This window comes from Oryctolagus cuniculus, chromosome 1 (genome assembly GCF_051225735.1).
Source record: "Oryctolagus cuniculus isolate XC-2025 breed Fujian yellow rabbit chromosome 1, ASM5122573v1, whole genome shotgun sequence".
NCBI classification, from domain to species: domain Eukaryota; kingdom Metazoa; phylum Chordata; class Mammalia; order Lagomorpha; family Leporidae; genus Oryctolagus; species Oryctolagus cuniculus.
In genome coordinates this window covers 53981384-53992854 of record NC_142867.1, presented here as the reverse complement: position 1 = coordinate 53992854, position 11471 = coordinate 53981384, and the positions used below count along the sequence as shown (strand labels likewise).

The window sequence follows — 11471 nt, the reverse complement described above, 5'->3', positions numbered from 1 at the left end:
CACTCAGCATCTTACATGCTGAGGCTTACCCCATGGGGCCATTCGGAGTACAGCTCCCAGGGATGGATTTGAGGTCTCCCTCAGTTAGCCTGAGAAGTGCCCAAGAAGGCTGCCCTTCAACCTTCCCAGGGTGGGCACCTGCCTTCGCCAGCCTACATGTAGCTGGTATAAAAAGTTACCTGTGAACTTCGTGAGTGCACTTGTACTGTCACAGTGCCTTTCTGGGGCCCTGGCCTCCAATCCCTGCTGCTGGCACATGGATCTGCCTTCAGAGCTGCTTAGATCATGACTGAGGGTCCTGTACTCTCGCCCAGATGAGCTATGCTTTCCTCCCACTCAAGGATGCATGTCAGGGTCTGGGAGTCAGGTGCTGTGTTAGGCAAGTGAGTTATTCAACAGTTTGTCCTAGGCACCTTAAGAGGAAGCCATACAAAGTCCCCTTACCTCCCTGCATCATAGATCAGGCATCCAGTCTTGCTGGACTAGACCTGATTTGTTTATCTGTGCACATGCTCATTTGTTTATTCAACCAATATTGACTGAGCGGTTACCATATGCTGAGAATACAAGAGGGAATGAATCAGACAAAAGTCCCCCACTCGATGGAATTTACAGTTTGGCTTTGGGCTTTTTGTTTGCAGTTGGGTTAAAGCAACATTTTCCAATCGTAGCGCCCCAAGAGGGGCTTCCTAAATAAAGGGCTCAGGGTCACAAAGTTTGAGAAATGCTTTATACCGATCTCACAGTCCTCCTGGGCCTTGGAGAAGCATGAGATTCATGAGTACGGTAAGTCCCTCAGGAGTCGTCCAGCAAAGAAGCCTAATTAACTTTGCTCAAGTCCAAGTTCCTTTTACCTACTTGATCTTTTTTTTGTTATTGTTGTTTTCAGATTTTTTTTGACGATGCAATCTACATAAATAGGGCTTCCCAGGGTATTATTTTATTAAGACTTATTTATTTGCCAGTTAGAATGGGTGGTGTTGGGTTGGAGAGAGCTTCCATCTGCTGATTCACTCCCCAAATGGCCACAATGACCTATGCTGAGCCAGGCCAAAGCCAGGAGCCTGGAACTCCATCTGGGTCTCCCACATGGGTAACAGGAGCCCATGCTGGACCATCTGCTTCTGCTGCTTTCCCAGGTGCATTAGCAGGGAGTTGGAATGGAAAAGGGGCAGCTGGGACTCTAACACCAGCACTTCGATCTGAGATGCTAGCATTTCCCAGCCATTGCTTAACTAGCTGAGCCCCAATACAGCTTCCTACTCTTTTTTTTTTTTTTTTTTTTTTGACAGAGAGACAGAGAAAAAGGTCTTCCTTCCGTTGGTTCACCCCCAAAATGGCCACTGTGGCCGGCACTGCACCGATCCGAAGCCAGGAGCCGGGTGCTTCCTCCTGGTCTCCCACGGGGATACAGGCGCCCAAGCACTTGGGCCATCCTCCACTGCCCTCCTGGGCCACAGCAGAGAGCTAGACTGGAAAAGGAGCAACCAGGGCTAGAACCCAGTGCCCGTATGGGATGCCAGCGCCACAGGTGGGGGATTAGCCAAGTGAGCCACTGCGCCGGCCCCAGGCTACTACTCTTTAATCCAGAGACTAGGTTAAAGACTGAAAAATATTTAAGTAACACAGAATTAAATATTAAATAGAATTAAATATTTATTAGATCTTTCTAAGCTTTAAAACCTCTAATAGAAAAAAAACTAAGAAAAACATATTTTTAATGAGAATGAAAATATTAAATAGACTAGAGAAAATCAGAATTAAACGTAATGACATGGGGCAGTATTGTGGCATAGTGGGTAAAGCCATTGCCTGCAATGCCTGTATCCCACATTGGTGACAGTTCAAGTCCCGGCTGCTCCACTTCTGATCCAGCTCTGCTAATGCACCCAGGAGAAGCAGCAGAAGATGGCCGAAGTCCTTGGGCCCTGCATCCACATGGGAGACCCAACAAAAAGCTCCTGGCTCCAACCTGGCTCAGTCCTGGCTGCTGTGGCCATTTGGGGAGTAAGCCAGTGGATAGGAGATGTATGTCTCTCTCTCTCTCTCTCTCTCTCTCTCTCTCTCTCCCCCCTCCCTCCCTTCCTCTCGCTCTTCCTCTCCCTTCCCCTCCCCTTCTCTTTCTCTGTAACTCTGCCTTTCAAATAAATTTTTTTAAATGTAATGACAAAGAAGTGTATTGCCATGGTCTTTAAACCATTCATTTTTTTAAAAAAGATCTATTTATTTATTTAAAAGAGTTACAGAGGCAGAAGCACAGAGAGAGTGAGTGAGGAAGGTCTGCCATCTGCTGGTTCACTTCCCAGATGGCCACAACGGCCTGAGCTGCACTGATCTGAAGCCAGGAGCTTCTGCTGGGTCTCCCCTGAGGGTGCAGGGGCCCAAGAACTTGGGCTGTTTTCTACTGCTTTCCCAGGCCGTAGCAGAGCGCTGGATCAGAAGTGGAGCAACTAGGACTTGAATCGGAGTGCATATGGGATGCCAGCACTGCAGGCAGCCCCAAAACATTCATTTAAAATAGGTGTTCCCTGGCATCTCACGCTGTAGAGGATCAGTTTATATTCACTGATTGTCCAGTGATAAATAGACAAAGACTGTGAAAAATAGTTCACACTTAAGCAAATTTTAAAAAGTAAATACCAGACAGAAAAAGGCAAGAATTTGCAAAAATGTCATTGCGGCAGTTGGGCGCCTCCAGCTCCAGTGTCCATCTCCATCCCTGATTTTCCCCTGAAACGGTCCCTGCCTTTGGTCTTCCCCATCCGTGGAAATGCCTATCCCCTTTTTCCTGCTCTCAGCCCAAAAGCCTTGGAGCCATTCTCAACTCTGCGTTCTCTCTCTGTCTGTCTGTCTGTCTCTCTCTCTCTCTCGGCCTCAGCCAGCATGTGTCTCCCTAGGATATCCCAGCAGCCTCTGCCACCCCTCCTTCCCTTCCTCACACACTCTGTCCCAGCCATACTCTCTGCCCCGGGCCTTGGCACCAGCTGCTCCTCTGGCCACAGCAGCCTCGCAGCACCCCACAGCTGACCCCTCCTATGGTGAAGGTCCCCTCTTGGCCCTCCCCAGCCACTCCGCTCCTCCCACTCTCAGAGGTCTCTGCCACCCGCAGGGACCTTGGGTCACCCCCTCCTCCCATGTGTGCACTGTGTGTTTACATTTTTCTTGCTGGAATGTACGAGGCCAGAATTTTCCTGTTTCTTTTGAACACTTACATAAGCCCAACAGGTAGAACGGTGCTTGGCACATAGTAGGCCCTCAGTAGATGTTGGTGGAATATACGCCCGCTGGCCTGGACCCCAGACCAGGGAGCAGGCAGCCTCTGGGGCTGGGGAAGGGCGTGCTGGTCTCCAGCCCCCTCGCAGGAGGGAGATGGGGAGAGGTTGACATGAGCCCTTTGATTTTGAGAAGGGGGTTTGGTTGTGCTTCCATTTTGCCTTCTCAGGAGCGACATCTTCAAGTCCGTGTCTTGGCAGAGCCCGGCTCACATAGTGGGTCAGGACTGAGGCTGGCAGCAGACAGTGGCTCCACAGGGCCCTGGAGCACCAGTCTCCAGCTCTGGGCCTCTCAGCTCAGGGTCGCACAAGACCTCCCTCGGCTCCCTACTGTCCCGGGCTCAGGGGTCCTGACACAGGAATCCAGGGTGATGTCAATTCAGGTGTCAGGTCTGAGACGCATGGTGGGGTGGGGAGTGCGCCACCCACGCCCTCCCCAGGCCAGAGGCTGGGGCTGAAGCTCCCTCTGGGGCCCTATGCCAAGGCAGGTGGGTGGCTCAACTTGGCTCTGACCCCCTGAGTCCCATCATCCGTAAGTGCCTGGAACAGAGACCCAGAGAGACTGCCTGCAGAGCAGCGCCTCAGGGCATCAGGGGACCCAGCCCTTATAAAGATGCTGCCTCCTCAACTCTGTGGGTACCAGAAGCTCAGCTCTCCTCACTGCAGCCCATACCAGGCACAACCAGGCCAGGGCCTGATCCCTGGCTCTGGGACCACATCAGGGACTTGCCCACCACCCCCCATCTGCCCTGAGAGAGCAGCAACGGGGTCATTCAATCAGCAGAGGATTGGGCTGCTGCCTGGCCTGGGGGCCCAAGCAGGAAAAGCCCCACCCCCACCCCCACCCGCCCCCCCAGGCTCCTGCCTTTCCTGCTCCACTGGGTTGTCACTGGGCTGCCTTCACTATGGAGACTGGAGTTCTCCCCGCCCACCCACCATGTCGCTCAGAGGATTGTGGGTGTGGCTCAGAGTTGGCAGCAGGGAGGAAGGGGTGGGGGAGCCAGGGTCCAAGAACTAAGACTCCAAAGCTGCTGCTCTCAGCATAGGAAACGAAGCCTCTGTGTTGCTCCTGAGCCTGCAGAGCTGCGAGAAGACCCTGTGTGTGACCCCCACCCCTACCCCATGAAGGGGACCCTGGAGCTCAGAGGGGCCATTCCGTGAGGGCCACTGCCAGGTCCTGAGCCCGGCTGGGGCTGGCCGAGGTCTGTGGAAGGGGCCTCGGCCTGACCCACCTGCGCACCTGTCAGAGGCTGGGGCTTCCCTCTGCTTTGCACTTAGCTAAGTCCTGGTCTCTGCCCCAGGCTGCAGCCAGTAGGCTGCCTGCCCTGGTTCAGAGCAGCAGAGGCTGTGGCTGTGTGTGCACACACCCGTGCACAGACAGGCCAGGGACACCTGGCAGGGGTACAGCAAGGCAGGGCAGCAGCGCCCCAGAGGCCCAGGGTGACCCACCGGGGCGTTCGTCTCCTGAAGATCCCTGGACACTGTCCCCAGAAGCAGGAGCGTGCCCCAGGTCACTCTGAGGAGCCTCAGAATGGTAGCGGCTCTGTGCAGAGGACCTGGTGCTGGCGCAGAAAACGCTCCCCGCAGAGCAGCTGTCACAGCCCTGGCAGTGGGTGGAGGGACACTTCCCAGGGCCTTGCCCTGCTGCTGGGGGTGGGGGTGGGGTCTTCCCACCCTTACAGCCACCTTCCACGAGGTGAGGGGACCACCACGGGCTTGGTACCCCCAACACGTGTGCTTATTTGGGCTCAGAATTGCTCCCCCATAATGGAGTCCTGCAAACTACATTTCCCAGGCTCCCTTGCAACTGGCTTCCTGTTGGGTTGGCTGCTGGGAGCACTGGCGGGAGATTGAGGGGAAACAAGGGAGAAGCTCTGGACGCTGGTGACCCCAGCCTTCCCCTGTCCCTCTTGCCAGTGGCTTCCTGCTGGGGCCCGCCCACCCCTGTGGCTTTCAGCTCTTGCTGTGCCACTGCACTCCTTGCCTGTGCTCATGCTGTCTGTTGAGCTCCCTGGATGGGATTCTTTTCCCTGCTTGCACCCGTTGCACTTAGCTTCACTGCTTGCTTTCTCCACTTCTGTTGTCGGACAGAATAGAGGACAAGCCTGCAGGGAGAGCTGCTCCAAGCCCAGTGCCAGCAGGGGCCCTGGCAAGAAGGAGCTGCGTGAGTGAACCTCAGTCTCCTCTCCTGTAAAGTGGGGTTAATGGCAGGTTAACGGGGTTAATGGCAGGTTAAACACACACTGCTTCCCATCTCCCTCCCTGGGTGCTGGGGTGAGCAGAGGCCCCTCCAGGGTTGGGTCAGGGCCGTTCTAGCTGCGGCTCCAGGGCCGCGCTGCTTCTCCCGCCCCGACCCTGCCACGGGGGCCTGGCCAGGCACTTGCAGCCTCTGTATCTCATCTCCTGTCAGGGGCGGGTGTCCGGCCGGTGCACTGACAGCATGGAGACTTGCTTGGTTCTGAGCAGACCTGCCTCCCACCGGGAGGCCGGCAGCAGCTGCTCTGGAATGTGCTGGATCTTTCCCCCTCAACCCCACCCCTCCCATCCTCACACACCTCCCCCTCCTGGTGTCCGCAGGCCCCCCCACCCTGTAGTCCTGGATTCACTCCTTTGAAACATGAATGACTTCAGTAAGGTCTAAGCCCGAGAGCAGCTGGCCTGGGGGAGAGCAGAGAGAGGACCGTGTGGCTTTGTGGCACGGGGGACACACCCAGCCTGTCCCTCACCCGGGCTAGCCACAGACACAATGGCACTCTGGTCCTGAAAGAGGTGCTGTCTCCGGACCCCACCTGTGCAGGAATGGGGTCCCTTGAGGGCCGTGGGGATGATGGAGGTGACGAGTGTGCAGTGTGTGTCGGCACGTGGGCGCTCGGTGAGGACTGGTGTGGCTTTTGTCACTGTCACTGCTGCTGCTCCTTTCACCAGGACCCGTACCATGGCCACCACCGCTACTGGCAGGTGCGTGTGGACAGGGACCTTCCAGGGAATCGAGAGAGGTGTCAGTGGAGAGGCTGCCCGCTGGGGTGGTGCTGAACCCCACAGACCCAGTGAAAGCCCAGGGCCGGGCCGGGGCGGGCAGGAGCAGGGGAGGTGCACCTGCCCCTTGGGGTTTTGGCCTCCGCCAAGTTGGCAATGGCTTCCTTTCCACAAAGTCTCCACCTCTGGCTGCCCTTGTCTGGCTCCTGCTCTGATGTCCGGACTCTGTGAGGATGGGCACCTGGGGCCCAGCGGCCAGCCATGCCCTCCACCTGCAGGGAGCCCAGGGAACCAGGCTGAACTTGCCTTGCTCCACCCTCAGTGAAAGCTCTCTGGAAGGGGGAAAGAGGAGAGTGAGACCCGAGGACATGGGAACTGGGTGTCTGGTGCCCCGCAGCCGGCTCTGCTCGCCATCCACCCCTGCAGGCTCCCTCACCTCCGCCCTCCTCTTTGGTGTGCTCTGTCCAGAGGCCTCCTCCAGGTCACCTTAGCCACCTGCCCATGCAACCCCCCTTCCATCCTGCGGCAGACAGTTCCATCCGAGGCTAACGTGGCGACGCCATCCCCAGCTCCCCACCCTCAGGGCAGGCTTTTGGAGTGCGGCCCACTCTCTAACTTGTCATTCGAGGCCCTTCTTGGGTTGGCGTTGATGCCGTCATTCGCTGCAGGTGTCTCTCCAGGCCCTCCTTGCTGTTCGCAGACGAAGGGCAGTGCCTCGGGCCTCGCCTCTGCTCCCAGATGCCAGCCCTCTGGAGCACCACCCCGCCCTTCTTGGCTCAGATCCTACCCATTCTCAAGCCACTTAAAAAGGTTGCTTTGACCCAAAGTGCCTCTGGCATGGATGTCAGCTCTCCTTGGCCTCCTGCTTCCTTCTTGCCTCCCTCTTACATGAGGGTTTCCCTTCTAATGGAGAGGTTTGTAAACAAGCCTTATCTCTCCTTGGGCCGGAAAGATCCCAGAAGGCAGGAACCAATGGGGGTCGATTCATCTCCAAGTCTGCAGCACGGGCCTGGATGGAGGAGGGATACACAGCATTGGGCACGGCTCAGACACGCACACACCTGTTCTCAGATACAAGCCAGGTATAGCTGGCCTCCATAGCTTCCATGGAACAAGCCTCCCAAGATTGTTCTCCTGCTTGCAATCCTGAGAGTTGGCTGGGTGGCTCTGCTGCAGGCTTTGGGGTTGTGTTGAAGGGGAGGGGGAGAGGGCTGGGCTCCCATGGGGTTGACTGGGTTGATCTCTAGGCCGTAGGTTGGCTCCAGGTCTGTTCCAGGTACCCAGATCAAGGACACAGCAGTCTTGAAGCAGCCATCTGAGACCAGCTCATTGCATGGTAATGTCACAGGGGCATAAGTAATATTAGGCCAGCCCAGCGAGCTGTTTAAAGCCTCTGCTCACGTCACAAGCATGAATTTCCACTGCTCAAAGCAAGTCTCAGAGCCAAGCCTCACGGCAACGGGTCAAGGAAGTATGCCGCACCCCTTGAAGCAGGAAGGACTGCGAAGTGCGGGACCAAGTGTGACTGCACAGCAAGGGAGCAGACACTGGGTGTGGGGTTCTGGAATAAAAAGCCACACGCCATGGTCTGCTGTCTCCCAGACAGAATAAGCCACGCACCGGTATCCCACTCTCTCTCTGCTTCTGTTTTCTCAGCAGGAAAATGAAGACGACAGCAATGCTTTTCCCAGAGGGTTGTGTGAGGTTTAATAGACTTAAGATACAGGTCTGTGCACTTCCTGGTGTGTGCTGAGCACCCAATATAAGAAGTAAGCGGCTACTGCTATAATTACTGCCACTATCATCATAACATCATCACCATCATTACATAGTGAGGCATCAGTTGCATTCCTCACACAGCCTCCTGGCCCCAGGGTAGACACGGGTGCACATGAGCAGGTTTGCATGTACACCAGGGTCACAGGCTGGCAGCCCACTGGCTGAGTCTGCCTGTGCCAAATTTGGTTTGACCTGTGCAACTGGAGGCATTTTTACAGAAAAAAAAATTTCTGGGATTATCTTCACAGGTGATAAATACAGTTAAGGGAGTAGATAACCTCTCCCAAAGAGAGCGCATGGGATCCAAAGATGGGAGGGCCCAGGTAAAGCATGGAGCCCTTGGCATTCAGGCCTCCCCTAAAAGACTGCATGACTGAGAATGAAACGCCAGGAAGGGAGGGGGAGGAGGTGTCCAGGGCAAGGAGGGGCAGGGGTCAAGGGCTGCAAGGACCCCAAAGCCCATGAACTCGATTTAGCAACAAGGAGGCCCCGGGGACGTTGCTGGGGGGAAGTTTCGGAGGAGCAGAGGCATAAACGGGATTATAGGGGATCCACAGAGACGTGGAAAGAGTGAGGGAAGCCAAGTCTTCCAAGAAGATTGGGTGGGGAAGAGGAACGAGGGAGCATGGGCTAGGGTGGGGACTAAGAGGAGTTTCCTGAAGGCAGGAGAGCTTCCACAGGTGGAAATACTGGTGGGAACGACCCAGGAGGCAAGGAAGTTAGGGAAGAGGAGATGATGGCTTGGAGGGGGGTGTGGAAAGGGAGCCGAGTTCGGGTGAGGTCTCCTCCCTAGAAAGGAAAAAAGACACCCGCTTCAGTGGGGCCAGCTCGGGGTGGCCGCTGGGTGGGTCTGGGGCTCATGTATTCATTCAACTGGTGTTTGTTGAATAACTACCACTTTCACTCTAGACCTAGCAGAGAGGCGATAACCAAAATAAACAAGAAGATTGATTTCTTAGACCATGATAAGTAAAATCCCAGGGGAGTGGAGAGCTCTGAGGGTGTGGGCTGCAGTGTGGAGCAGGCTGGTCATGGCAGGCCTCGGGAACACGTGCCGGTCAGCCAGAGGCGGAAGGCATGAGCGAGCGGTCGCTGCAGGAGGCACCTGGGAAGGGCATCCCCTCCTTGGAGGCAAGACTACCCGGGGGCCTGGGACACGTGCAGGAGGAGCAGCATGTGTGTGCTACAGTCGGCACCGAGGGTGGGGGCCGTGCTCCGAGATGAGGCCACACGGCCACTGGGGGACTTCAAGACCGCGGTCAGGCCATCAGCTTGAACTCAAGGGGAAATGAGTCGCTGCGGGGGCACAGCGACTGGCATGATGCCGCCGATGGCAGAGGGGCCCCTGTGGCTGCTCTGTCGAGGACAGACTGAGAGCGTGGGGTGCAGAATGACAGAAGGAGGGAAGTCAACCACACTGCAAAGCTGCTGCCGTTCGTGGTGGGAGGCGGAAGTCTCCGTTTCCCAGGTGGGGAAGGTGGGGGCGGGTGGAGATGCAGAGTGCATTTTCACAGGTTGAGTTTGATGTGTCTGTTGGACACCCCGGTGCTGACACCGAGTAAGCTGTGGTGTAGCAAAGTCTCGAACCAGTTGAGGAGCTGTCGATCTGGGAGTCGTCATTGTCTGTTTAAAGCCGTGAGAGTGACAAAGAGAAGGGCTTCAGAGACAGCACCCTGGGACCTTCCAGTGTTAGGCAGTTAAGGGGAGGAGGTGGAAGGAGCCTAGGAGACTGACAAGGAGGCAACCGGTGAGCGGGAGGCAGCCGGAAGCTGAGGGGAGAGCTGTTTGGAAGGAGGGCTGGGCTGGGTGCGGCAGGTGTGGCAGGTGCAGCAGGTAGGATGAGACCTGAGCTAGCAACCTGTGAGCTGCTGCGATTTTGACAACAGGCGTTCAGAGGCTGGCCCCTGGGGTGGACCCTCTGGATCTTTCAGGACCCTGCTCTGCCTTCCAGATCAAATGGAAAGATGCACGCACTCGTGCCCTGCACAGGGGCTGTGCCCTAAGTGCCAGAGCATCTGGTGGGCTGCACCAAGCATGAGAAAGCTGGTACCGGGGTGTGCAGAGGGATCCTGGGCCTGCCCCACCCCCGCCATCCTGCTCAATCCCCGGGAGGAGCAGGTGCAGCGCTGGGGCCGGTCAGTCCCACCATCCCTCCAGTCCTGTTCTCCTCTTAGCAGATGAGCCCAGCTCCCCCAAGAAGCCCAAGAGCACCCCTGAGCCAGAGCATCATGCCGTGCAAGAGGGCGCCACCTCGCCCCTGGCCTCCGAGTGGACCTCGGTGAGGATCAGCCCTGGGGAGGATGTGGCTGGGCAGGACGTACTGGCCGTGTGTGTCCTGGTCACCAGCGAGGACAGCAGGTACGATCAGGCTGTGTGGGCTCGGGGCAGGGCTGGGGCTGGAGGAGCGGTCAGCACGGGGATCTGATGTTCTCACCACACACTTGCACCTCTGTGTGTGTCCTGTCTCATCCGTCAAGTGGGGACAATTTCACAGGCAGCTTGAAGACCAAGCATGAATGGATGCAGGTGAAGTGTGAAGAGCGAGGTCCAGTGCACAGTTGGTTCTCTAGGGAAAGACTCGGATCCCACCATCTCCTCCCCAGGAGGCAGGTGTCATGCAAAGTGGGTGTCAGCCATCACAGATGGGGGTGCTTGGTGATGGGCAGGGCAGGAACATGACACCCAAAGCCCGGTGCCTGGGGGAGGAGCGGGGGCTGCTTTGTTCCACCTGCGTGCATCAGAGCCACCTGGACTGGGGATTCGCAGTGCAGACTCCTGCTCGTCTGGGGGTGCAGTCAGCAGCAGGGCGGAGTCAGGCCTCCTGCAGACACACGGACCGCGTTCACAAGGCCAATGCCAGTGGGTGCTGAATGCTTAGTGTCCAGTAGCCCTGAGGCTGTGGTGGTGACCAGCGTAAGGCCCATTCTCTCACGGAGCTTTCACCAGATAGGGGGGCAAGGAAACCATTAACGAGAAAAATACACGCGGGGGCAAGGTCGAGAAAGGTGAGAGGAGGGTTTGAGGAGCCTCCCTAAAGGCCGTGGGGACTGTGTGTTATGAACGAGCTCTGCGTGGATTTCAAAAAAGTTTTGCACCAGAACAAGCTTGTCTTTCAATTCCATTTTCCAAGAGCTTTTTTTTTCCCTCTCTTAATTTGAGAGGCAGAGAAAGAGAGAGAGAGAGACAGAGAATTCTCCCATCTGCTAGTTCAAATGCCCGCAACAATCAGAGCTGGGCCCAGGGCTGGAACCAGGAGCTACGAACTCAATCCAGGTCCCCCACGTGACTGGCAGGGACTCGCTGGGCCTCCCAGGGTCTGCTCTGGCAGGAAGCTGGGGGCAGGAGTGGAGCTGAGATGCAGACCCAGGCTCCCTGTCATGGGATGCAAGCATCTTAACTGTTCGATCAAATGCCCAGCCCTCTGCAAGCTGTTTAAAGTGCTCT

The 11471-nt window shown here is 56.5% G+C and overlaps 1 protein-coding gene across 5 annotated transcripts in view; it reads left to right on the top strand.

The window, feature by feature from the left end:
• MICAL2 (microtubule associated monooxygenase, calponin and LIM domain containing 2) overlaps positions 1–11471 on the top strand; it is a 227475-nt gene that overhangs the window by 142325 nt on the left and 73679 nt on the right. For 3 of the 5 annotated variants that reach the window (XM_051824729.3, XM_051824718.3, XM_089328592.1), the window contains one exon: positions 10202–10385. In XM_051824729.3, the coding sequence (XP_051680689.3) occupies positions 10202–10385 (184 nt within the window). The remainder of the gene's footprint in view (positions 1–10201; positions 10386–11471) is intronic. The other 2 variants (XM_051824773.3, XM_051824734.3) reach the window with 1 other exon arrangement.